The 26,980-nt window shown below is 41.7% G+C and overlaps 1 protein-coding gene across 2 annotated transcripts in view; it reads left to right on the top strand.

Moving 5' to 3' along the window:
* The window catches only part of PAPSS2 (3'-phosphoadenosine 5'-phosphosulfate synthase 2), a 146,501-nt gene that overhangs the window by 72,269 nt on the left and 47,252 nt on the right, over window positions 1–26,980 (top strand). Inside the window, exons 2-9 of one of the 2 annotated variants that reach the window (XM_063961715.1) lie at window positions 1,557–1,674; window positions 2,894–3,129; window positions 6,722–6,860; window positions 9,547–9,665; window positions 14,825–14,938; window positions 17,603–17,714; window positions 19,039–19,080; window positions 24,342–24,547. In XM_063961715.1, coding sequence (XP_063817785.1) covers window positions 1,557–1,674; window positions 2,894–3,129; window positions 6,722–6,860; window positions 9,547–9,665; window positions 14,825–14,938; window positions 17,603–17,714; window positions 19,039–19,080; window positions 24,342–24,547 — 1,086 coding nt within the window. The remainder of the gene's footprint in view (window positions 1–1,556; window positions 1,675–2,893; window positions 3,130–6,721; window positions 6,861–9,546; window positions 9,666–14,824; window positions 14,939–17,602; window positions 17,715–19,038; window positions 19,081–24,341; window positions 24,548–26,980) is intronic. The other variant, XM_063961716.1, reaches the window with a different exon arrangement.

The following is a 26,980-nucleotide window of genomic DNA, read 5'->3' as shown; positions in this document are numbered from 1 at the left end:
AGCAGCAGTGATAGCGCTGTATGGTGATGCAGCAGGAGGCATCTGTTACAAGGAGACGGCCCCTGCTCCAGTAGTGATCCAGTAGTAATACGAGCTGCGTCGTATCAGATCACTCAGTCATCATAAGGCGGCTTACGGCACTCATGGTGCCACACAAGCTGCCCATTGCAGAGGCCAGGAAATCTCCATCCTACAACGGAAATCCCTGACTTCTTTCCACCCCCTAAATGGTGGTGACATGCATACTTTTTCAAATCCGGAGGCCGTCTCTGCCCCCTCCCCGCTCCCCAGATGGCAGTAGACTGTCAATCACTGACAGTCTGTTGCAGCTCTGCATCCTGTGTTGCAGGACCCGATCGCACACGTGGAGAATGGGTCCTGCGCATGCGCAAAGTAACAAAAATCAATACTTTCTGACTATGGGCTCAGGACCAAACGGACCTGAATTAGGCCTACTGATCTCTGCATAGCCCGCAATACTGAAGACACACCTTCACTAAACACAACCTACATGAGCGCCATTACTTTCCAGTACTGGAAATTCAGTCACCAGTGGAGATGTGACCGAGATGTGTATGGCTACTAATTGCCCATAGATGTGTGCGCTTGGCTAATGAGCATTTGCAGTGCTATAGATTCTCAAGATCTGTCAGCAGAGCAGACTAGCGTAGAACTCTAAATCAGGCCCCTAGGGATTACATTTGTGCCTCATTATTAGGGGCCCAATGAGGGCATCCATTAAGGGGTGCTTTCACTGGGCCCCTAATAAAATAATGGGCCTTTTACAAAAACGTGCAACGGGCCCATATCGGATAATGAAAAGGCCCTTGCTGAGAGAATAATATAATGTTAAGGATCACATACCCTTTGTCATAGACAATATATAAGGTGCACAAACTACTGATTCTTTTATAGATCATTTTTACCAAATACAATGTCTCTTAGGTATCGTGTTCACTATAACAATCATCTGAGAGCAAACCATAATCCATAAAATTGATTATTGATATTGATGATATACAAAAGAAGAATCCCCTCCAGTAGATTGTGGCAGTATTCTGTTACAGTATATACTGTACAACTATATGTTAGTATAAAAGGGTTTATACAAGAATATATTTAACCTGACGCAGTCTGCACTTTGCTTATTGTCACCAAAACTGTATAAATAATGGTAAAAAATGAATTTGTGTTGCCACAGTGCAGTGACACATAAGTGTGGTATACAAAATGATGTCCGTGCCATAAATCGATACAACTGTTTAGCCATTGCAAATGTTTTCATACATTACACAGCAGTACAGAACTCTATTTGGACTAATGAAGTACTTCAACAAATTTACGATATTTTAGGGATAATTTTCAACAGCAAAAAACAACTCCTTACTAGGTGGCAGATGTAGTAAGTGGCTTATGCATGGGTACAGAAGGTTAGATTAGAAAATGATTGCTGTAGGTACGAGTGTCACTCATCATGGTGCTGTTTTGTTGTACTCTCCATGTAGCAGCAGGATCTGCATGTACACTGTAACTAACCTTGATCTTTCTTCACGCAGAACAACATAACGAAGTCCACAAATGTTGTTTACCAGTCCCATCATGTGAGCAGGAACAAGAGAGGCCAAGTTGTAGGCACGAGAGGGGGCTTCCGCGGATGCACGGTTTGGCTAACAGGTACTGTATGTCATTTCACATTTTTCTTTACTGTTAGCAGTACACAATGTATTACAGAACTGCTATAACTGTGCCATACAGTATGGGTCATTAACACCTGACATAACGGTAGTCCTCGACAGCAAGACATTATACAGCTTTTAGCCATAGGATGTGGATATCTATGAACTTTATGCAAATACGTTTACTATTGTTGGATTCATTAAGCATGGCAGTATGGTGCTTGTAGTACTCCAAGGTCGGCCAAGACCATAAGACAAGTGTTGCACATATTGTATATGATCTAAGTATTATGAGATGGTGGTGACTATGGAAATGGTGAGGTCTTCTGTGAAATAGCCACACTGCAAATGTCAGTAATGACAATGTGTTTATTATTATTTGATATAAAAACATAATCACGAGCATGGGCTCTTTATCTTGAGTCAAGGTTGCACAGTGGTAAGCATTGCTGGTTTGTTGATTGACACTCTGAATACCATTACCAAATATGCCAGGCACTGCAGCTCCAGAACACTGCAGTGTTGGGAATAAGATGCTTCAGGATGTCATTTTCTGTGTCTAGCACCACCCACAATAGGACAGTCAGTCCTTTATTTTGCATTATTATTCTTCACTAGCTTCCAGAGCTTTTTACTTTTATTTTTAAGACTGACTGACGTGTTCTTTTTCATCTAAAATAAATTGCATTTTTATTTGGTAGTATATTTGATTAAATACGGAAAAGTACACTTTTCTTAAAGTCTTCTCAGTTATTTACACAATTAGTGCAGCTCTAGAAAATCACCCCATAATATTATCTGTCACCTCTGCCTCCCAGTACTGGGATGCCAGACATATATACTTGTTGCAACATATTTATTTTGTGAAAACTATCATACTCCTCACTCTCTGTCTATAGCAACTGAAATGACTGGGAGAGTGGAGAAGTGATCACTGTGATTTGCTATCACAGCGGTCAGCTGCCTGGGCATCATGGGAATTGGTTCCTATGCTATGGAGACACAGCTTGTCATGACCATCTGACTGGACTCCCTCTTGTAAGGGCCCCTGATTCCTGCTGCTGCTTACATATGGCAACAGGGATTAAACAGTTAAACCATTCCGCCCTTTTACTGTATGTGTACAGGCATTGAAGTTCTGTGTCGTCATATTGCATTTTGGTATTGAATAACCATAGTGTTGAAGGTGTTTAATGCAATGAGTTTCCCGAACACAGGTTTGTCGGGAGCTGGGAAGACGACACTTGGATTTGCTCTGGAAGAATACCTGGTGACTCATGCTATTCCCTGCTACTCCCTGGATGGTGACAATATTCGTCAAGGGCTGAACAGAAACCTCGGTTTCACCTCTGAAGACCGAGAAGAGAACATCCGCCGTATCGCAGAGGTTGCAAAGCTGTTTGCTGATGCGGGCCTGGTGTGCATTACCAGCTTCATTTCTCCTTATACCAAGGTAATAATACACACTGCAAAGTAATCCCCTTAGTCACCATGATGAGGTAACATGCTAATTGTATGCCAACGCAGAACACAAAGGAAAATCCATGATCTGTAATTCAACACCAATAATCTTTAGTCCCCATTTATGGATACAAAGCTATAATCGCATAATTATATGAAATCATGGTATTGCTTTGCTTGTTGTTGTTTTTCTGTATCCTGATATTATTCTCTGGGGACCTGCAATGAATTCCTTATTGTAACTGCTAGGTTTAACTGTCTTATAATACATTGATATTGGATAATTTAGATATATATTAGCATCAAGTGGGTATTTTTTTATTTATTAAGGGCTGACTGTACACAGTGGTAAGGGCACAGTGCATGGGGAGCACTTGAAGGTGGCCTTTACTATTTGGCCAGCTTGTATTTAGGCCTAGAGCACCATAAACTAAGACAGTATTCTGGTTACAGAGCTGGATAATGGGTAATGTTTCTTCCTTAGGGGGATATGTTCTAAGCATTGGAGAGTGATAAAGTGGAGAGAGATAACGTACCAGCCAATCAGCTTTTAATTGCTGTGTTACAGGCTGTTCTTGAAAATTGACAATTAGGAGCTGATTGGTTGTAAGCTTATCTTTCTCTACTTTATCCCTCTGTACATCTGCCCCGAAGGCTTGCTACAGAGGGGGTTGAGTTACAGTTTTATGAACACATCTGGTTGATTTACTCCACTTGACAAAACAAGGGTGACCCAGACAGAAACTATATCTCCACCGCCGCCTGATGAGAACCTTACCGTGTAGATTCCTGGTATGGACAGTAAAGAGCCATGCAGCAAAACCTGACCTCTACGGAAGTGACGTGTGCAGTAAATGTATCAGGTGATTGGATGGCCGCTGCCGCTGTCCAGTCAGGTGTTCTCTTAAGCCTTACCATCTATAGAGGATTTCCCACCCAATTCTATTCTCTAGTTCACGCCTGACCAACCTGTTGGTCTCCAGCTGTTGTGAAACTATACATTCTGGCATGCCACAGTTTTAGCATTCCCTAATAGCAAAACTATAGCACTTGTAGTTACAGAACAGCTGGAAAGCCACAGGATAGTCAGGCCTGCTGTAGCTGGTCCTCATGTTGAGAAATTGGGCCAGTCAGTAGGAATTATCAGATAATGTTGGGTGGGTCACAAGAGATGGACTCCCCAAAATTGATATATAGGTGGATTTGTCCACAAGAGTCTGTTCCTTTAAAGCTTTGATGGTTGTTTTATGCCAATGATATACTGTGGAGTAAATTTGGATCCAAATCTAACTCTTTTGTGCAGTGTTTCCAGATTAGCATAGTTCAGTGTACCTGTTTTGTTTTTATTTTTGTTACATAAGAACCAGAGGCAAACGCAGGATTTCTAGAGGGGAGTTTCCAAATGCAATCCACAATCTCCCACTCTGTGGAACATTGCAGCAAGTGCGGGAGTCTGGGGGAGTGCTAGAAGAACCTAGTAACGACCCTGGACATTAATGTTAACATTGGCCTTTAGATACACTGGATACTGTATGGAATACAGTACAGGTTGAGTATCCCATATCCAAAATGCTTGGGACCAGAAGTATTTTGGATATCGGATTTTTCCGTATTTTGGAATAATTGCATGCCATAATGAGATATCATGACGATGGGACCCAGGTCTAAGCACAGAATGCATTTGTTTCATATACACCTTATACACACAGCCTGAAGGTAATTTTAGACAATATTTTTAATAACTTTGTGCATTAAACAAAGTGTGTGTACATTCACACAATTCATTTATGTTTCATATAAACCTTATACACACAGCCTGAAGGTCATTTAATACAATATTTTTAATAACTTTGTGTATTAAACAAAGTTTGTGTACACTGAGCCATCAGAAAACCAAGGTTTCACTATCTCACTCCCACTCAAAAAATTCCGTATTTCGTAATATTTGGATATGGGATACTCAACCTGTATTACGATTTAACATTAAAGATGACCTATAGTATAGGCTAGAGGTTTCCAAACTGTGTGCCGTGGCTCCCTGGGGTGCCTCGGGAGACTTGCAGGGGTGCCCTGGGTTGGTGGTCCAGGACCAATTCAAATTATTCATGGTCAATATAATAGGCAAAACCAGTACTGGTGGCTGCTAGTCATAAAATATGTGGTCAAACAGAAGCAAATCTTGTCCCTCACCACACAACTGACCCTAAGGATGACATATAAACACAATCTACTTAATGTAATATTTATTTCTAAATTTCTCAGTAAGAAATTTTTGGCATAGGGGTGCCGTGAAAAAATTCTGATATTCTAGGGCGCCGTGATTCAAAAAAATTTGGAAACCACTGGTATAGGCTGTATCAAACATATTTAAATAATATAAATAAGATAAGAGGTCAGGAAAAGGTTAAACATACCATAATAAATAAATAAATACACAAATATAATGTAATAGAACCATTACTGTACAATCTAAGCACACATTCTCCCACCTCATGATAAGGCTCCCGTCTCTTCTTCCCGGTAGCTACTCTTTGGTCCGGTGCACTGATTGAGGACTCACATACAGCAAACTTTATAGAAGAAGTTGCTACCACTGGACATGTGCAACAGCTCTGCTCTGTCCCTTAAACTGCATGAAGGGGAGGCAGCTTAGTAATCGTCTTATATACCATTGCTATTGTTGTCCTAATATGGGCCACTTGCCAAGAGGAGGGGGGTTTCCGGGCTATATATATATATATATATATATATATATATATATATATATTGAAAAAAATGAAGGCGCACTCAGTAAGTCTAAATATCAAGTAATATTTACTGAAAAGTAACAAGCTCACGTACATCTGAGGTATAAAATCACCAGCATGCAAAAGAAATCCCTGTGGCCTCAAAAGAACGGGTTCATCATTTCACATGAACACTCTATCCGTATGCTAAAACGCTTATCTAACTTGCTGCTACCAGAGTGAGAGACGAGCCGCTGCAAGGTGCTCCGGAGGCAGCGGGGATTTCTTTTGCATGCTGGTGATTTTATACCTCAGATGTACATGAGCTTGTTACTTTTCAGTAAATATTACTTGATATTTAGACTCACTGAGTGCGCCTTCATTTTTTTCAGTTTCTATGTATCAAATGAACAATGTTGGCAACATTGTTTAACATAAGTGCCTGCACCTACATCTTATAAGGATTACGGATTGTACAATAACTATGGATTTGAGACATTGATCGCACAACTATCCAAACCATATATATATATATATATATATATATATATATATATATAGCAAAATAAACAGTATACACTGTATATAATAGTTTTTGGTTTATTTTACATTTTGATGTTTTATGATACATCTGATGACATTTTCGCCCAAACAGTCCCTTGATCTCCAGGCAAACCCAATCAGCACATATTATAAACCCATGTTTGAATTGTACATAATGATGCACCTGTTGTATATAAACTATAAAAAATGAGCTTGACATTAATGAGTAGTGTTATGTGGTACAATATATATTATGCCTCCATGTTGTCATAATTTCCCAAATGTCTAAGATAGTGTAATTTTGCTCTGGTTTAGGACCGTGAAGAGGCACGTAAAATACACGATAGCGCTGGACTCCCATTTTTTGAGATCTTTGTGGATGCTCCTTTAGATATCTGTGAAAGTAGAGATGTGAAGGGTTTATATAAGAAAGCCAGAGCTGGACAAATTAAAGGTAAATCTAAAAATTCAATGTTTGTCATGATGATGTTTGAAAATAGTAATCCGAAACTTTGGGAGACTGGAGTGTTTGTGTAGTTTTGTAAGTGGAGAATTTTATATTTCAGGAACTAAAAAAGGAAAACTATTTGCACCTCAATTAAGCTTAAAAAAAATGTGCATCAGATTTTACTCCATGTAGCACACAAAACTTCAAGTCATGTACGCTGAAAACTTGGAATATAAGGTCTAACTTATTTAAGAGCACCGCGTACAGTTCAAGTTATTCTAAATGGGGGAAATAAAGCTAACTGTGCCTGATGATAAGTTCATACACAAAGGGGGGTATTCAAATAGGTCAGTTTTTTTGCCTAGGCAGAAAAATGGGACTTTTTGCTATTTTTAGGGCGAATGGGGATTTCACAATATTCAATAGCAGGGCCGTTTTTTTGCCTAGGCAAAAAATTTAGCAGGAGCGGAAAACATGTGGATCAGCGGATTTACATGTTTTCTCACCTGCACCGGCAAAAACGCGCCCATTTTTGCCAATTTTAAGGCATTTTTTGCCGATGCCTTTTCACTAAAAAGGTGAAAAGGCATTGGAAAAATGCCTTAAAATCAGGCGAAAACAGGCGTAACTGAATAGGCAGGGGGGCGAAATCCATGGCTCCGAGATTACCGGAACAAATTGAATACCCTCCAAAAAGTGTTAATTAGCAGTTTCTCCCTTACTGTCACTTGGAGGAGCGCTGCTAACTAATTTAATGGGAAGGGGGATGTCATAGCAGTATGGATAAATGGATCATATCTAAATGTACTTTATCAGATTTTAGGCATAAAATTACAAAAAAAGTTAAAAAAAAAATCCTAAAAATATATTATTTAATAGAGTCCATTCATTAGATAAATTTGCTTGATACCAGGCAAATATGTAGAAATATATGCTTTCTGTTTGTATACCATACAGTCATATACATAAATGTAAAAACATGAGACCCTATGTTATTTGACGAGTCGCCACCCTTTTACTAAAGTGATGAAAAGACTATTACAACTGCTTTACTATAGGGCAGTGGTTCCCAAACTGTGTGCCATGGCACTCTGGGGTGCTTTGAGACACTGCAGGGGTGCCTTGGGTTGGTGGCCCAGGATCAATTCAATTATTTATGGTCAATATAACAGGCAAAACTAGTGCTAGTGGCTGTCAGTCATAAAATATGTGGACAAATAGAAGAAAATCTTGTCTCCCACCACATAACTGAACCTAAGGATGACATATAAACATAGTTTACTTAATGTAATATTTATTTCAAAATGTCTCAAAATTAAGCTTTTGGCCTAGAGGTGCCGCGAAATTAATTCTGATACTCTAGGACCCCGTGATTACAAAAGGTTTGGGAACCTCTGTTTTAGGGTATTATTTAAATTGGCAGTGGTTCCCAAACTCAGTCCTTAAGGCACCCTATCAGTCAAGATTTTAAGGATATCAACGCTTAAGCACTGATGATTTAGTTAGTACCTTAGTTTAATTATGCCATCTGTGCACAAACATTGATATCCTTAAAACCTGAACTGTTAGGGTGCCTTGAGAGCTGAGATTGGGAGACCATGGCCCTCATTCCGAGTTGTTCGCTCGCTAGCTGCTTTTAGCAGCATTGCACACGCTAAGCCGCCGCCCTCTGGGAGTGTATCTTAGCTTAGCAGAATTGCGAACGAAAGATTAGCAGAATTGCGAATAGAAATTTCTTAGCAGTTTCTGAGTAGCTCCAGACTTACTCAGCCATTGCGATCAGTTCAGTCAGTTTCGTTCCTGGTTTGACGTCACAAACACACCCAGCGTTCGCCCAGACACTCCCTCGTTTCTTCAGACACTCCCGCGTTTTTCCCAGAAATGCCAGCGTTTTTCCGCACACGCCCAGAAAACAGACAGTTTCCGCCCAGAAACATCCACTTCCTGTCAATCACTGTACGATCACCAGAAGGATGAAAAATCCTTGTTATGCCGTGAGTAAAATACCTAACTTTTGTGTAAAATAACTAAGCGCATGCGCTCTGCAAACCTTGCGCATGCGCAGTAAGCGACTAATCGCAATATTGCGAAAATCGGCAACGAGCGAACAACTCGGAATGACCCCCCATGTTCTGTGGTAAATAAAAACCACGTACAGTAGTGGTAAGAGGTGGTACTACATATTCTGTGATTTACATTTCTTTAAATCAGCCTGTGGTTTTAGTATATATTTTCATTCTTATAGCTGTTTATTTTGCTCATCTCCACTTAAAGACCAACCAGTGGTGGATTATCTTTATTATAATTTAGGTACTATATTGCCAATCTTTACACATTGGAGAGGATATTTCCCAGTGACGGATAACTGAAATTAGAAAAAAAAAATTTTTATTCACACTAATTTATTGTGATTTTCTTCTTTAAAAATACATAATGTATGTATTGTAATGTATTTTCATTCATTCAAAAGTGGTCATGCCATGAAAATATTACATTTTAATATGAAATAATTAGAAAATATACAGGGGGAGATGTATCAAGCAGGCAATTAGATATCTCTGTTCTTTGCCAACACTTTAGAAAATACTCTTCTACGTCAGTGTCAACCAGCCAAGATTGAATATTGCATTTTAACTTATTTATAAATGTAGGTTCTCTCACCACTGACATACTATATTTAATGTGTTTGTAGGATTCACTGGAATTGACTCTGGGTATGAGAAGCCAGATGCCTCAGAACTTGTGCTGAAGACAAATCTTCACAGTGTAAATGAATGTATCCATCAGATAGTGGAACTGCTACAAGAGAGGGTGAGATAGAAGTATAATGCAGTAGTGATACCATTAATGATATATAGCAAAGATGGCAAATAATTTCACCTTCTACCACAAAGTCTTCCTATGCACATAAATCATTTTATACCGTGCCATAAGGGGTAGTGGGCGGGGCCTGTGCACAGTAGGGGTGTAGCCTAACTGTGGAGGTATGGCAATGCCCCTACAAATAAAATACAAAAAAAAAACAGTATGCCGCCCGGCACGGCATAGGTGGGCACCATGCACCCCTTAGCCAGGGTAGATCTGGGAGGGGATGGGGGTGTAATCAGTAAGAACACATCATATTTAGTGGCAGCACTCTCCCTGATTCCCTCTAACAACCCTGGGCCTGGATAATTAGTACCTGTACATCAACCCCTGATTGGCACCCCTGAAAGGTAGTATCAAGCATCCATTCATCTCACTACAGATCAGAGTTTTAGTATCCAACAACAAAATCAGTGTCTCCTTATACTATTCTATATCTTTGACTCGTAAGGTGCCACAACTAGTTCACAGGACCGAACATAGGATACGAACAGAAAACACATATAACAATATTAAATGGACAAACAACAAATAGTATACAGGGTGATTCAAAAGTCGCAGTACACCCTTTTGTTTCAAAAACTGTGCAGAAAATGGGAAAACTAACTTAGATTCAAAATGGCGCCCATGTTCGGTACATACCCTAAAAGATAGCCCAACTCACCCATACCTTACTGGAGTATTCAGTTTTCCCATTTCCTGCACAGTTTTTTAAACAAAAGGGTGTACTGTGACTTTTGAATCACCCTATATAATTATGCTATATGAAATTATGCAATGACCAATATATAAAAAATTGAGTATAAACAGAGCTTAGAATTACAGATCCAGCTATTGACAAGACAGTGAGCATCAGTGATACAGTAGGCAGTACCCGCATGAGGTTGGCCAGTGTCCAGGAGCATGGGCATAAAAAACAATGCTAGTCAGCATACTTGCCTACCTTTTTGAACTCCTCTCTTGTTTTCTCATATATGGGGGTATTCAATTTTCCGCAATTTTTTTGTGTGAATATTTTTCGCGGCAGTTGGCTGAAAATTGCAGCGAAAGTATGAGCGCTCCCGTGTTTTGACCTATTCAATTCCAAAAGGGTTTTCTCATGAAAATTCTTGCAGTGAAAAGTGTAGGTGAAAATGGGGAAATCAGCCTGTACCCCAATAAATGCTAAACTAACATAGGATAACAGAAGAGAAGTGTATTAGAGATCACATTAAAGAGTTTTTGAGGACTTAAATTGTGTGAAATGGCTTTTATATGCATGTAAAAAAAATGCAAAAAAAAATGATAGAAAGCAAGCTTTTTGTGCAAAATAAATAATCTCATTAAATTTGGGGTGCATGAAAATAAGTATAAATTTGGGTTATTTTAAGGTACTTTAAAAAAAGCGGAAACAGAGTGACTACTCCCATCTGCACCAGACCCATTTTAAAGCACCCCAAAATATCTGTCCCATACCTTGAACCCAAAATTCTATCACTTTGCACTTTTTCACCCCAAAAATAAAATGTCATTATTGGTCAAATAAAAATAGTTAAACAAACTTAAATGTGCCTAATTAGTCATAAAAGGGGGTGTCCCAGGGGTTCTGAACCAAATACAAATATTTTTACCTTAAAATAGGGATTTTTCCCAACTTTTCACTTGCTCAGAGTAGAGGAAGTGAAATTTGCAAAACAATTATCACGGCTAATTGAATAGGCTATAATTTTGTTTCGCGGGAAAAGTCTGTTTTTTTCACGCGCAAAGTCCATCATTGCGGATAATTACCCCCCACAGTTTTCTTTGTGTGTCCTAAAATTATAAAACATTCATCTAAAAGCAGCAATTATTTCCATAAAATCATGATTGCATTCCTCCCAACATGACCCTCTCCAGGAGGAACAAAATGCTCTGCTTAGGACTTTTCTCTTAATTTATGATTGCCGGCACCTGTTTTCAACAGGTTCATGGATAAGAATGTGGTGAGCTAGTTAATTGATAAGAAAGGTGTTTCACCACAGGTGATGGCAATCATATATTACCAGGAAAGTCCAGGAACAGAGCATTTTCTCCCTCATGGAGAGGGTCAGGTAGGCAAGTATGTAGTACACACATTTTAACAATTTCTAAGGCATGACTATGCACACATATTAACAATTTCTAAGGCATGACTATGACTGTGGCAAACACTTTTCTTTCAGAAGCATTCATTGGAAAATTAGTGCTGACTGGAACGTAAAGTGTTGTTGAATGTGTTTAAGTTGCTGACATATTTTTTTAAACCTAGCTGTTGATAAATAATCCCTATACATACACCATGGCAAGGAAACTGTTTGCTCAGATTTCCTGCTAAATCCATTCACGGAAATAGAACTGTGATTAATTCATTTAGATCAATACTGAAATATCAGTTTAATTAAATTAAAACACCAAAAACAATTTATCAAGACTAATATTGCCACAGTGAATCATGATATTGACTAAATTCTTTATTTTAATCTAAAATGTATGAGAGGAGGGTTAGCACCAACTTAAGCGACCACTAAAGTTATATTCCAATATGCTTTATATTGGGCTGTCCAGCTGGTGGCCCCCGGGCTCCCCTCAAGTGACCCATGTGGTGAGTGTACTGTGCTTATGGCAGCACTTTACTTGCTGTGTGATTGTTGTAGACATTATGGGGCAAATTTATACCCCTTTCGCACAAATCACCCAGTATCGACCCGGTATATTGCCGGGTCGGCGTGCGGTGTGAAAGGGGCATTGCTAAAATCGCAGGTCGCCTGACCCGGCAATTCAACCCGGGAATAAAGCAGTGTTATACCCGGCTTGAATACCGGGTCAGTGGCCGCGTAAACGGGCTCCCGGGTCGATGCGACCCGGGACCCGTTTACAAGATAGGGAGAGGCGGCGCGGAGATGAGCTCATCTCCCAGCGCCGCCCCAGCCGCCGGCTCCGCCCCCCCCCTTCCCCGCTGCTATGGCAACCCGCATGGCTTATTGCCGGGTCGGGAAAGCCTGCAGCAGCTGCCAATGCTGGATCCCACCCGGGAAGGACCCGTTTCCAATTCCCGGGTGGGATCCGGCATTGGCAGTATGAAAGGGGTATAAGTAAGATGGGAGTTCTATTTAAGATGGGATGTTGCCCATAGCAACCAATCAGATTCCAGTTATCCCGTAGAAGGTGCTAGATCAATGAGAAGTAAAATCTGATTGGTTGCTATTGGCAACATCCTATCTTAGTAAATTTACCCCTATGAGCCTGAATCATACTTGCCTACCTGACCCTCTCCATGAGGGAGAAAATGCTCTGTTCCTGGACTTTCCTGGTAATGTATGATTGCCATCACCTGTGGTGAAACACCTTTCTTATCAATTAACTAGCTCACCACAGGTGATGGCAATCATACATTACCAGAAAAGTCCAGGAACAGAGCATTTTCTCCCTCATGGAGAGGGTCAGGTAGGCAAGTATGGCCTGAATGGAGGCATTTTTGGATGGTTTAAATTATGTGTTAGATCAAGTTAAGTATATAAATATGTGTATATCTGGTATAAAATGAAATGATGACATAAAAGGAAACTGAAGGGTTGTAAAATTAAAGTTGTCTTACATAAAAGCGCTACAGAATATATTAGTAAAAGGAATCAGAATTTTAAGACATTTAGGGTCTCATCTATCAACAAGTGATAAAACTTATTGCTGAATGCTAAAACTTGTTGCATATGATAAATGGTCAGCCAATCAGCTCTTGTCATGTGTTCTGCTCCTGCATTTGTTTGAAAAATGACAGTTAGGAGCTGATTGGCTGGAGCACCATTTATCATACGCAACAAGTTTTACTATCCACAATGAGTTTTATCACTCATTGATAAATGGGCCCCTTAAGATTGTGGGGGAGCATATATTCCCACACACAGCAGACTTCCTGCCTACAATCCTACTCTAGCACACTGCCAGCTGTAGCCACATTCTGCTGATAAGGATAACAGAGTACAATAGTTTGCACTTAGCTACATAGCAAATGTAAGCAGAGTATCAAACGCATTACGTTCTGACAAGGTGATGGGGACCGCTAGATGTATCTGTGAGATTAGAAGCTTTTTTTAAAGGGAGGTGTATCAAGCCTTGGAGAGAGAAAGTTGAGAAGCTGCCGAAAGCAAACAATCCGCATCTACCTGTCATTTCACAGACTGTGCTAGATAAATGACAAAAGCTGATTTTATTGCTGTATGCAACTTTCCCACTTTATCACTCTCCAAGGCTTGATATCTGTCACCCCTTTTGTTTTAGATGTAATGTTCTGCAACCAGGGGTGGATTGGGATGGAAAACCAGCCCGGGAAATTTATGGAAGCAGCCCTAATGGGGATGCGGTCTGATGAGTGGATAGGGTCTGTTGAAGGTGGCGAGATCCCTCCTTCTAGATTCTAACTGTACTTGCATCTTTTGCTGCAGACTAGGGGTGGATTGGAATCTAAAAGTGGCCCTGTAAAATTTTGTAGCAGTGGAATGACATGTGCAGCACAAGAGGTATAACATACCGTGTAGTCATGGCAGCATCACTGGAGTGCAGAGTTGCTGTACTGCAGAGATTGAATAACAGAATGAATGGGGACAATGCAGTGTAGTGAGTGCGGTGGGCTACCTGTCATTTGGGGGGTGGGGCCACATGACAACACACAAAACAGGCCCCACGGATGCGTCAGCCCACCGGGAATCTTCCTGGTGAGTTCTATGGCCAATCCGCCCCTGTCTGCAACTAGCATTTGCTATTTAATACATTACTGTAATAAATTAACATTGCTTAAAAAAATAAAGACCGAATCCCCCTCTTCCCCCACACACACAAAATAACTCAAAAATAGAAACACAAAATCATATACTTAAAGATTTCATTATATAGATGACCCAATCGTTGTGTCATTTTAGTGGTTATGTGGTTGTGTATAGCTGAAATGAATAACTATGTGTATGAAATATATACCATATATAGATACATTTAATTACACTAATTAGCATTGCCTTTTCAGATGCACTATTTACCAGCCAATCGGTACATGAATGATTGTAATTATATGTTAGTATTTATAATATGGATTCAGATTATGTGCTTCTTCTGTCCAGGCCATTGTCCCATCGGGAGCTATAAAGGAAGTCCATGAATTGTTTGTGCCTGAGAATAGGTTCAATCAGGCCCGAGAAGAAGCTGAGAACTTGCCTTCTGTCCAGATTACTAAGGTACTGCAACCTTACCTTACTGCTTTGGCTTAGGAATGATGATGAAGAGAGAGATTTAGGCCCATCATTATAGAAATGGAACAGTTTTATCTAGTGCATGTAGCCATAGAATGCTATCAAAGTCAGCTATGTGAATGAAGAGTCCTGAAACTGTTTCCCCAAATCCAGGCCTCAGAGAATTCTAACAGTGCAGGTTTTCCGAATGTAGTTACTGGAGCACAAGTATAATCATTATTGACATTCAAGTGGTACTAATTATTTCACTATGTATGGGGCTATTCGTCAGAGCCGTAACTAGACTTTTTGGTGCCCTGTGCCAGAGAGAATTGGCGCCTCCCATTTTTTTTCAATAGGACACTGCAAGAAAATGGATTTGGACACAAATCCTCTTTATACCACATACATGCACTTAACTTGAGAGCTGCTTGTTCTTCAGTTACAATCCCCTTTATTAAATAACACATTTCAATATACTGCCATACCCAGGATTCAAACCTATAACCTGTTGAATTCTAATCTAACACCCTACTCATTGAGCTATTTGATCCTGCATAAATACTATGAGAACTTTATGAAGCTACTGGTACTTTGTAAAAAAAAATAAAAAAAAAATCAGCATTGCAATTGAGCAGATCTATGCAGTGTGTAGCCACACATTTGATCTCTTGCAGCCACACACTACATAGATCTGCTCAGCCGCAATGCTGAACATTTTTTTACAAGTACAAGGTAAGCTTCAATTAGTTATAATTCTCTAGCTTTCTTTGCAAGGGCAGATAGCTCAATAAGTAGATTGTCTAACTGCAGTGCCACAGGCAATGGGTTTGAATCCTGGATATATCAGCATCTTGAAATGTAATAAAGGACAGTGTGACTTAATAACAAAGAAATCTCAATTTGAGTTCATGAATGTTGTATAGGTATTAGTGACAGAAGGGGTCATGGTAGGAGACAGCAGTGGTCAGGAGATGCTGGTCTTCAAAAAGGGGGAAAGCTTCAGCACTATGTGTGGTGCCCCCTCCGCACTCACCTAGTTAAGTCCCTGCTATTCCTGTTCCGTTATGAGCCCAAAATGCAAATTTCCACATGTATTCTGTATCAGGCACATTTATTATTAAGGGCCTGTTGGGTGCCATCTAGCATTCGGTTTGCTGGAACCAACACCATCTTCTGATGGCATAGATTCCTGGAGCCTCGCTTCTTCCTATTGGAAGGATATCCGAGCGGTTCCCTCTGCTGGCTCCGCACTGAGAGACCTGCGGCCGCGTACCTACGTGACCTCAGGTCAGCTCACAGCGAGTTGGATATTTAATCATTGGGGTCACCTTAGTGATATGTCTCTGCAGATCTGCACTGAAATCATACCAACAAATCAGATACATCCCTTCATTATAAAGCCTCATTTAAGTAGTGCAAACAAATGTCTGCTAAGCATTTAAAGTGAAATAGAGCTTTAATATAACTAGCCTGAGAGAGCTTCTGCAAAAACGTGCATTGGGGGATGGGAGGAGAATCTGCTGCTAGCGGCCAGTTATGTCCCTTCAAGACATAACTGGAGAGCTGTGGATGACTTGGCCTTATTTGTGGATGTGAGTGCTTGGCTCTGGGGCATGCGCAATATGAAAACACACAAGATGCATCTGCATTCAGCTCTACATTGGCTCCTATATGTGACACATGAGTTGGATGCATGCAAATGGCACATTTCATCCTTTTTATCTTATTCTACGGAGCTCTGTTGGATCTGTCCTTCTGTGAAATTGGGCGTTTCAAGACGGCAACAGCGTGATACCATCATACCACTCTGACTTCTTGGAGTGTGGTGGGCATGTATATTTAGCTGTGTGCAATTATGAATCATATGGAGAGAGAAGGGAAGCTTGTTTTCCCCGGATCCCTTGCACTTGAGGTTGTTATTAATCCCAATACTAATGATTGTAGTTGCAGTGTAAAATCCATGGTCAGCACAGTTTCCACTGCAGACACATTAGCCCAATGGATTTTCTCATTAGCATAAGGTGGTATATCAGGCTTCTGCGGCTTCCTTCAACTACAGCCACTATGCATGCAGCCCCATTGTGTGCGATTTATACCCAATAACTACTGTTGCAATGAACTGCCAGTTTTTAATATTTAGGCAAACGTAGAAACATGTTGTTTAATACAATGTAACAAAACCAAATACATGTCAGAAACTCAAATAGCTGTAAGGGTCACACAAGAGCAACTTCATTTGCCCAATCACCGCATCACTTTTAAATACAAGAGGCCGATATAATGACGCCCTAGTGCGGTGGCCATGCAGGATGCAGTCGGCATCCTGCATGGCCACCACACTAGGGCGTCATTATATCGGCCTCTTGTATTTAAAAGGGGCAATCACTTGCAACGCAAAACCATGCATTTTGCGTTTGGCTGGCATCCCATACGGCCCCAGCAAATGGGCGTCATTATAACCGGCCCAAGATGTGTGTGTGTGTGTGTGTGTGTGTGTGTGTGTGTAAAAGTGCAGTAAACTTTCACACAGTTAAAACATAGGTTACAGCTAATCTATGATTTTATCTCAGGCATATAGCCGCATTCAGTTGTTTTATATATAGATTTGTGTCTGTATTATATGAACACATGTTGTGATTGTAATGAAATGCTATCATGTCCTTCCAGGTGGACCTTCAGTGGGTGCAGGTGCTGAGTGAAGGCTGGGCTACGCCGCTCAAGGGCTTTATGCGTGAGAGAGAATATCTGCAAGTCCTCCATTTTGACACCCTTTTAGACGGTAATGCTTATTTTGTTTTATATCGTGAGGATTTTCTGGGTTTTTATTTAGAATTTTTTTAAATCAGTATGTCAGTGTCATGAACAAATTCAGTGCTAACAACAGGATATAGTTATGTGACCGGCGGTCAGGAGACCGCCGGTCATAATACCGGCACCTATATCCTGCCCCCTCACAATCCCTACAGTCAGCATGCTGACTAACAGGGACTATTCCCACTCATGGGTGTCCATAACACCAATAGAGTGGGAATAGAAACTGTGGCGATCCCCCGCTAAGTTGCGCTCCCCCCCCCCCCCCACCCCAGGGCATCTCAATGCCAGGAACCCATCGTCGGTATGGTCACCGGCAGTCTCCCGACCACCGGTCATGCGATACCAACACCTTACAACAAGGAAAATACTACCCTATGGAGGATCCCATTTAACTTTACAGTTTAATGCAGTAAAGTAATAAAATACCTACAGTATACCTGTGACAGGTAGATAAAATGATTGTGTTTATGGCTGCCCTTGTCTCTTTAGTAATATGAAACCTAAAGGAGGGGCTAACTTTGCCCAGTAACCAGTACAAGACATTTGCCTTCCTTAGTCTAATTTATTATGGCCCAAGCAAAGCTTAGTGCTGATTTGATGTTTGTGTATTGGCTATGCTGCTCACTAGCACCTTAATATTATATGACCCGTGTTCCAAGTGTCCCTCTGTCCCAGCACATCTACCTTGAGGACATACAACACTGTAGATGTAACAAAAATCATGTACACGAGTGCGATGTGCCATTGCCGCAGCGTTTTAGTGCCAGCAACGACACCCGATCTTGCACCCTTCGCGGGCTGATTATGGCCCAAATTTGCTCAGAGTTCTATGGGGCAGCCAGCATTTTTGGGCGAGTTTGGGGTGCCAGAAAGTGCAGCCGCTGCAGCGATGACTTGCACCCACAAGATAATCACAACTAATTGGATTGACCCCCTAGTCTTGCATATTTATAACTGTCAGCCTACATGTTCTAAATGTTGTCATAGATAAGAGGTGTAGTTTACCCTTTCCATCTTCAGACAACCCTAATCTGTTACAGGTGTGTATATACTCCCCTGCAGCTTTGTTTGGCCTTCCTAATTGACAACTTATTGATTATGATCGGATTTGATCAGAATCAATGGCTCAACCATGTAGAGATTTCCTGTGTATATTTCAGTCCAGTGTCCTAGGTGCTGGAATTACAAATATTTATTGGCACTACTAAATCTAGATAGTATTTGCTGATTAGATGTTTACAGTATACATTAGTTATAATGTGATTTATCAATACTGTACTTTTCTTTAGATGCCATGCATAACTCAGATTTATCATTCCCAAAGTATCTTGGTGAGTTTACTTTGTTGTACAAGTATTTGTACCAAATCATGTTCAGCCGCCTAAATTACGGAGATACGCGTATAATGGCAATGCCAGTCATTTAATTTTGCTGGTAAGTGCATCAACCAGTGGATTCAAGTGAGTTGCACTTATAGAAAAATGAATAATAACAATTCAGACCATACATTTTGCATGTTCCTAAAAAAGACATTCTGTAAATGCAACCCACTTAGTGCTTGTGTAATGACAAGTACTGTACTATGTGCAGTAAAGATTAATATTATTTATCAATCTTATTGCACATCATAAATTAATTTAATTTCATTCTTTCAAATAACAAATGCATCAGTATATGGGTGGTATAGAAATATTAGACTAGTTATTACACAAAAAAACAGTTTTTTAAAACATATTATATGTTTAAATATTAGAGGTGACCTATTATAATGCAGAACTCATTACAACAAATGTACCATCCCTGTACTGTATTCATTAATCTTAATTTTTTAGGTTGGTTTACATCTAACATAGGGTGAAGATTTAGTACAGTCTTTCACTAATCCACTTCACCCTTTGATGGATATATGCCCCCTTTCAATAATCTGTGTACCAAATGCAGCATATTCTAAATATAACATTTATAGTGTGTAGCTATCAGAATAAAGGCACATTACACCACTACTGTCACACAATAGGTCTGTGACAGTGCCATAAAATTGCACAAATGTAAAACGGAATCATAGTAACTGTACACTATAAATGTGACCTGTTGGTCATAGGTGTGTTAATAAATTAGAATATTGATGGTAAGCAATTAATTTTTATTGATTGAGTTTTATGTGTTTAACTTTATTTTCAGCATTCTCAGCAACAGTTCTTCTTCTTCTTCTCCTTCTTCTTCTCCTTCTTCTCCTCCTTCTCCTCCTTCTCCTCCTTCTTCTTCTTCGTGCCTCAAGGGTTCTGCAACGCCTTTCAAAGTACATAAACAAATGAGCAAAACAAGAAAACAGTGACTTACAGTACAAGACAATGTAGGACAAGTACATGGTATATAAACATTTCCGCATCAGCGGTCATGACACTGAAATAAGCAGCAGGGAGGCAGCAACCAAGGATTAGGTGCTGTTGCAGGGAATATGGAGTAGATGATAGTCTAAGTAAGAGAAGGAAAAGCTCACAAGTGGAGAGGGCACTGCTCATGAGAGCTTACATTCTAAAGGGGTGGGCAGACAGACAGACAAGGGTGACACAGATGGAGTAGACTGTGATCATGGAACAGAGGGTTACGATGACAGATAGCTGTGTTTAAAGAAGAAGGTCTTGAGAGCCCATTTGAAGTTTTGTAGAGAGGTAGTGAATTCCAGAGATAGGGAGCAGCATGTGCAAAATCTTGGCGGTGGTAGTGCAAGGAGGTAATCAGTAGGCAGGAGAGGCAGCATGAATTTTTGGATGGAAGAGGCTGGTCAGGAATGTAAATGGAGATAAGATCAGAGATGTAAATGGAAAAGGAATGGATGAGGGCTTTATAAGTGAGCGTGTAAAGCTTGAACTGGCTTCTGAAGGGGAACAGGAGCCACTGTAGGGCTTTTAAGAGAGGGATGTCATAGTATGGTTGGGGAGGAAAATGAGTTGGGCAGCAGTATTGAGGACAGATTGGCATGGAGAGAGGCGGTAGTCAGGAAGACAGATAGGAGGAGATAATAGTAGTCCAATATGGAGATGACCAGTGAATGGATTAGGGGATTTATTAGCATCCAGGTTGAGAAAAGTCTGATTCTGGAAATAATCTTGAAATGTAAACTGCAGGACTGCGTAAGGTATTCAGTGTTTTTGAAAGAGAGTGGGGAGTCAAGGATAACTCCAGGACAGCGCACTTGGGGCTAGAGGAGATAGTTAAGCCATCAATACATAATGAAATTGTGGGAGTTGAGGTTATGCTGGAGGTTGAGAAGATGACCAGCTTAGTCTTAGACATGTTAGGTGAGATGTAATAGTATCAAAGATTTCCAGAGGTGCGGGATGCTGGCTGATCTCTGCTGTTTTTTTAAAGTGGCAATCATTTATAAGGCATGGTTTTGTCTTGTAAATGACTGCCACTTTAAAGAAAATGTCCGAGATTGGCTGGCATCCTGCAAATCTGGCAATCTTGGAAGCTACTGTATTACTTCTCGCCTCCTAAAGGGGACCTATAGATGGAGAATAGGAAAGGTCCAAGAACAGAACCTTGGAGGACACCTACTGTTAGTAGTAGTCGAGGGGAAGTGGGGTCATGAGAGGAGACAGAGAAGGAATGGTCAAAGAGGTAGAAGGACAACCAGAAGAGGGCAGTATCATGCAGAGCAAGAGGGTTAAGGATTTGCAGGAGAAGAGGGTGGTCAAAATCAGCAGAGAGGTCAAGGAAAATAAGCAGAGTAATGGCCCTTAGATTTGGCAGCAAGGAGATCATTGCTGACTTTGTGAGGGCAATTTCAGTGAAGTGGAGTGAATGGAAGCCAGACTGAAATGTGTCAAACAGGGAGTGGGAGGAAAAGAAGGTGGTAAGGTGGTTATAGACAATACACTCAAAGAGTTTGGAGGAAAAAGGGAGGAGAGAAGTGGTCTGGCTGTTGGAAAGAGTGTTAGGATTAAGTTTCATTTTTTTTTAAGAATGGTGGAGACAAGGACATGCTTGACAGGGGAGATTGAGGAGGTGGGCAAGTTGGGAACAGACAGAAGGAGAGTTAGCAGAGAAGGTGGGAGGAAATAGGGTCAATTAGGGAGGCGGAGGGGGGTGAACCATAAGAGTTTCAAAACTTCATCTCCAGATACAGGGGAAAAAGAAGTCAGAGTTTATAAGATGGATGGGGAGGGGTGGTCAGGAAAAGGAGGTGCTGCTTGCTGAGGGCCTGCTGGGATGTGATGTCCTGACACGTGGAGTCAATTTTGGTTGTGAATCAGGTGGCAAAATGAAGGGCAGAGAGTGAAAAGGGGAGATGAGGAGGGGGTGGGCAGAGGAGGGAGTTGACAGTGGCAAAGAGGAGCTGGAGGGTCGAAGACTAGGAGGAGATGAGTTTCTTGAAGTATGACTGTTTAGCTAGAGAAAGGGCCACACTGAACGATGAGAGCATAAGTTTGAAATTGAGGAAGTCCTCCTTAGAGCGTGATTTTCTCCATTGTCGCTCAGTGGTTTGTGAACACTTTTGCAGATATCTGGTGAATTTAGATTGCTAGGGTTGAGTAGTTGATCTGTAAGGTGGAATAGTGATCGCTGAAGCAACAGAATCAAGAGCAGAAGTAAGAGATGCATTGTATAGGGAAGGAGAGAGAGAACAGAAGAGAGAAATAAGTCAAGCAGGAAGGATAAGGAAACAGTGTAGATAGCCTCAATGTTACACTTAATGATGATTGCCCTAGGAGGTAGAGGTGGAGAAGCAGGGAGGGATAAGTTAAAAGAAAGCAGGTGATGGTCAGACAGGGTGAATGGGGATTTGGAGCAATCCGAAATACCACAATGGTGTGAAGACCAGATCAAGTAAATGCCCACTGACATGGGAGGGTGAGGAGGTCCATTGGGAGAGGCGAAACAATGAGGTGAGGGGAAGGAGTTTAGGGGCAGAGGGTTCTGAGGGGATATCAATAGGGATGTTAAAGTCACCCAAGATAATGGAGGAAAGATCTGAAGAAAAGAAGTGAGAGAGCCAGGAAGCAAAGTTGTAGACGAATGTGGAGGTAGAGCCAGGAGGATGGTAAATGACAGCTACTTGAAGGTAAACAGGTTGAAAGAGGCGTATAACATGGACCATGTAGAGAATGTTCTGGGGGTATTAGTTGGCAAGGATTAACAAGAGGATAGTAGGATCCTAAAACCACCACCATGATAACACTGGACTGGGGTGAGGGGGGGGGGGGGGGTGAGAGAATGTGAGGCCTCCAGGGAAGAGCAGAGGGAGAAGTGGTCTCAGAGGGAAATTCCAGGTTTCTGTTATGGCTTAGAGATTCAGATAATTGGAAATGAAAAGGTCATGTGTTGGGACCAGTTTGTTACAGACAGCTCTGGCATTCAAGAGTGCACAGGAGAGAGGTAAAGAGTTTGTGGAAGAGATGTGAATGCGATTATCAGGGTTGCTGCAGCATTGAGGCAAGGATAAAGATGGTGTAGTGATGGTTCAGGCTCCTGAGCTAGGAAGGAAAACTGCAGGCAGTGTGCAGGGAGGGAGTACAGTGTGATGCAGATGGAGGTGAGATGACAGGGAGAGGATGAAGGGAGCAGGACTGGGATGCAGTTAATTTACCGGCTATCGGGATCCTGGTGGTCAGCATACCAGTTATGGAATCTCCACAGCTGGTGAAATGCTGGCGGTCGGAATACCAACCCTAGCCATGTATTCCCACTCTGGTGGCGGTCCACGCCACCCACAAGGAGGAGTAGAAAAGCTCACTGCCAGGCCTAAAGCTTGGTGAGCACAGCGAGCCTGCGCGTGGACTCATTGCGCTCGCTGTTAAAATTCCGGCTGTGAGGATCCCGACATCAGTCTTCTGAACAGTGGAATCCCGACCGCCAGTATTTAATACCGAACCGCAGGACTGAGTGGTATAATATATCAACAAATTCAGGGACAGTCACACTAATCTCCACAGAATTATTGTGGTCTTTCCACATTTCGCCATATTGAAAGAGACATACTGTATGTACATTATTTATCAAACCAATACAACTGCTGACACCAATGGAATCTTAATGCAGGACTTTCTTTCAAAACAAACTGATTCCTATTATTGTGAATATTCTGCATATCAACCTGGAAGATCATACTATAACTTTGGGTGACCTCAAAGCTGAGTGTTATATATAATGAAATACTATAATTTAAATCTGTTTGGATTGGAATAGGGTTACCTCCTCATCCATTTAATTGTGAACACATATTAATTACACAGGTTCGGTGGCTGGCTGACTTAAAGACTCCATTCACCTGGTTTTAATCAGCCACAGAACCTGGGTAATTAATATGTGTCCAGAATTAAAGCAATGAGGTGGTAACCCTAGTTTGGAATAAGATTACATACTTTTTTTTTACATATTTAATAATGAAAGTAATCCAATCATTGCAGTAGAAACCGGTCTTTTAAATTGAGAATGGGAATGTCAGAAGAATCCCAGAGTATTTATTTAGCGGCAGTGAAATGAGCAGTATTCTTTTTGATTCCATCCATGGAATGATGCTAGTACCTTTGTCCTGAACTGATTTTATCTGTGTCCCTTTGTATTAATAAATAGATTGTGTTTCTAGGGGGTGTGATCAACCTGAGCATTCCCATTGTGCTGCCTGTCACCAGGGAAGACAAGGAAAGGTTAAGTGACAGTAAAGCCTTTGCTCTGTCCTATAATGGGAAAATAGTGGCCGTTTTGCGGAACCCAGAGTTTTTTGAGCACAGAAAAGAGGAGAGATGCGCTCGAGTGTGGGGCACTACTTGTTCTCAGCATCCTCATGTCAAAGTAAGTTTGTGCTGTGACCACAGTTCTATGTATTTATTATACAGTAATCTATAGTAATTTAACCTGTGTTATAAAGGATTGTCACCTGTGATTAAAGTATTACCGATAATTAAAATAAATAAGACTAATTAATATATATTATACTTATTAATATAAACATGTAGAAATGGTACAATGTTCTTAATAGGATGTTCACACGTAGTTCTGGAATTCTTATGGAGAGAACAAAAATGGTAACAGTGCCATATCGCTGACACACTTTCTCTCACCCTGTGACACAACACGCTAAGTGCCTGACTCAGAGATGTGCGCTAATGCCTTCACAGCAGTGGCTCAGTACACAGAAGCTGTGCAATAATATTGCAGCCGCTGTGATTTGTATTGCGACTCCCACTGGAGGCATCTATGATCCACTATTTGTATATGAAGGCGCAACCATCAGACGCACATTGGTTGATAATCAACCTTCTGGGTTCTCCTATTGCAGCCTGTGACACAACCATGGAACAATTACAACACACCTGTGTTTAAATCTCCACTTCCCTGTTACCTCCCACAAATGCTCCCTGACTGACAGCCACTTTGCAAATCAATCCTCACAGCAACTATCGCCACAACGCTATTGCATCACATGAGCAGTGGCAAAAAGTGCTCCACTGCGCACAATATTGACATTGCGTCCATCTCTCACAATTTGGTAAATGTAATCGCAAAAAGTGTCTGGAAAAAAGTAGAATTTTTGTGACCTATACCAGTGTCAGATGTGCCAGGAACCAATAGGAAGTGTGGCTTCACTGTGAGTTCAAAGCATGATACAAATAGCTGTCAACAATGCATACATAGGGCCTTATTCAGCTGCAAGCGTGACCAGTTTTTTGCCCAGCGTGCAAGCGCAGATTCCGCGCGTGCGGGCCTGCCAATGCGATTGCATTGCATCGATGTGAACGCCTCTGCCTGACTGACGGTGGCAGTCAGGGACGGCGACGTGGCATAGCGGGGGGCGATGATGCTTCATTGTGGGGGCGTAGCGTCAGAAACGGGGGCGGGTGCTGCGATGGGAAACTACCCAACTGGCCCAACTGCCTTTATAGCCAGGCCTTGTCCTGTGCTGGGCTGCCCCCAGCATGTGATCGCAAGCAGTCGCAGTTTGGCTAATTTAGCTAAACTACAAGTGATGCTGAATAAGGTCCATAGTGCATACGTAGTGCAAGTGGCTTGGAGATGGGGACATGCTAAGCAAACACGATAAAACATTTTATTTATTTCTCTGACGTCCTAGTGGATGCTGGGGACTCCGTAAGGACCATGGGGAATAGCGGCTCCGCAGGAGACTGGGCACAAAAGTAAAGCTTTAGAACTACCTGGTGTGCACTGGCTCCTCCCCCCATGACCCTCCTCCAAGCCTCAGTTAGATTTTTGTGCCCGAACGAGAAGGGTGCACACTAGGGGCTCTCCTGAGCTGCTTAGTGAAAAGTTTAGTTTTAGGTTTTTTATGTTCAGTGAGACCTGCTGGCAACAGGCTCACTGCATCGAGGGACTAAGGGGAGAAGAAGCGAACTCACCTGTGTGCAGAGTGGATTGGGCTTCTTAGGCTACTGGACATTAGCTCCAGAGGGACCGATCACAGGCCCAGCCATGGATAGGTCCCAGAGCCGCGCCGCCGGCCCCCTTACAGAGCCAGAAGACAGAAGAGGTCCGGAAAATCGGCGGCAGAAGACGTCCTGTCTTCAACAAGGTAGCGCACAGCACTGCAGCTGTGCGCCATTGCTCTCAGCACACTTCACACTCCGGTCACCGAGGGTGCAGGGCGCTGGGGGGGGGCGCCCTGAGACGCAATAAAAACACCTTGGATGGCAAAAAATGCATCACATATAGCTCCTGGGCTATATGGATGAATTTAACCCCTGCCAGAATACACAGAAAAACGGGAGATAAGGCCGCCGAGAAGGGGACGGAGCCTATCTCCTCAGCACACTGGCGCCATTTTCCCTCACAGCTCCGTTGGAGGGAAGCTCCCTGGCTCTCCCCTGCAGTCACTACACTACAGAAAGGGTTAAAAAAGAGAGGGGGGCACTAATTACGCGCAGTATTAAAATACAGCAGCTATAAGGGGAAAAACACTTATATAAGGTTATCCCTGTATATATATAGCGCTCTGGTGTGTGCTGGCAAACTCTCCCTCTGTCTCCCCAAAGGGCTAGTGGGGTCCTGTCCTCTATCAGAGCATTCCCTGTGTGTGTGTGCTGTGTGTCGGTACGTTTGTGTCGACATGTATGAGGAGAAAAATGATGTGGAGACGGAGCAGATTGCCTGTAATAGTGATGTCACCCCCTAGGGGGTCGACACCTGAGTGGATGAACTGTTGGAAGGAATTACGTGACAGTGTCAGCTCTGTATAAAAGACAGTGGTTGACATGAGACAGCCGGCTACTC

Source organism: Pseudophryne corroboree, chromosome 3 (assembly GCF_028390025.1).
Source record: "Pseudophryne corroboree isolate aPseCor3 chromosome 3, aPseCor3.hap2, whole genome shotgun sequence".
In the NCBI taxonomy this organism is placed as follows: Eukaryota; Metazoa; Chordata; class Amphibia; order Anura; family Myobatrachidae; genus Pseudophryne; species Pseudophryne corroboree.
This window is presented reverse-complemented; position numbering and strand designations above follow the sequence as displayed.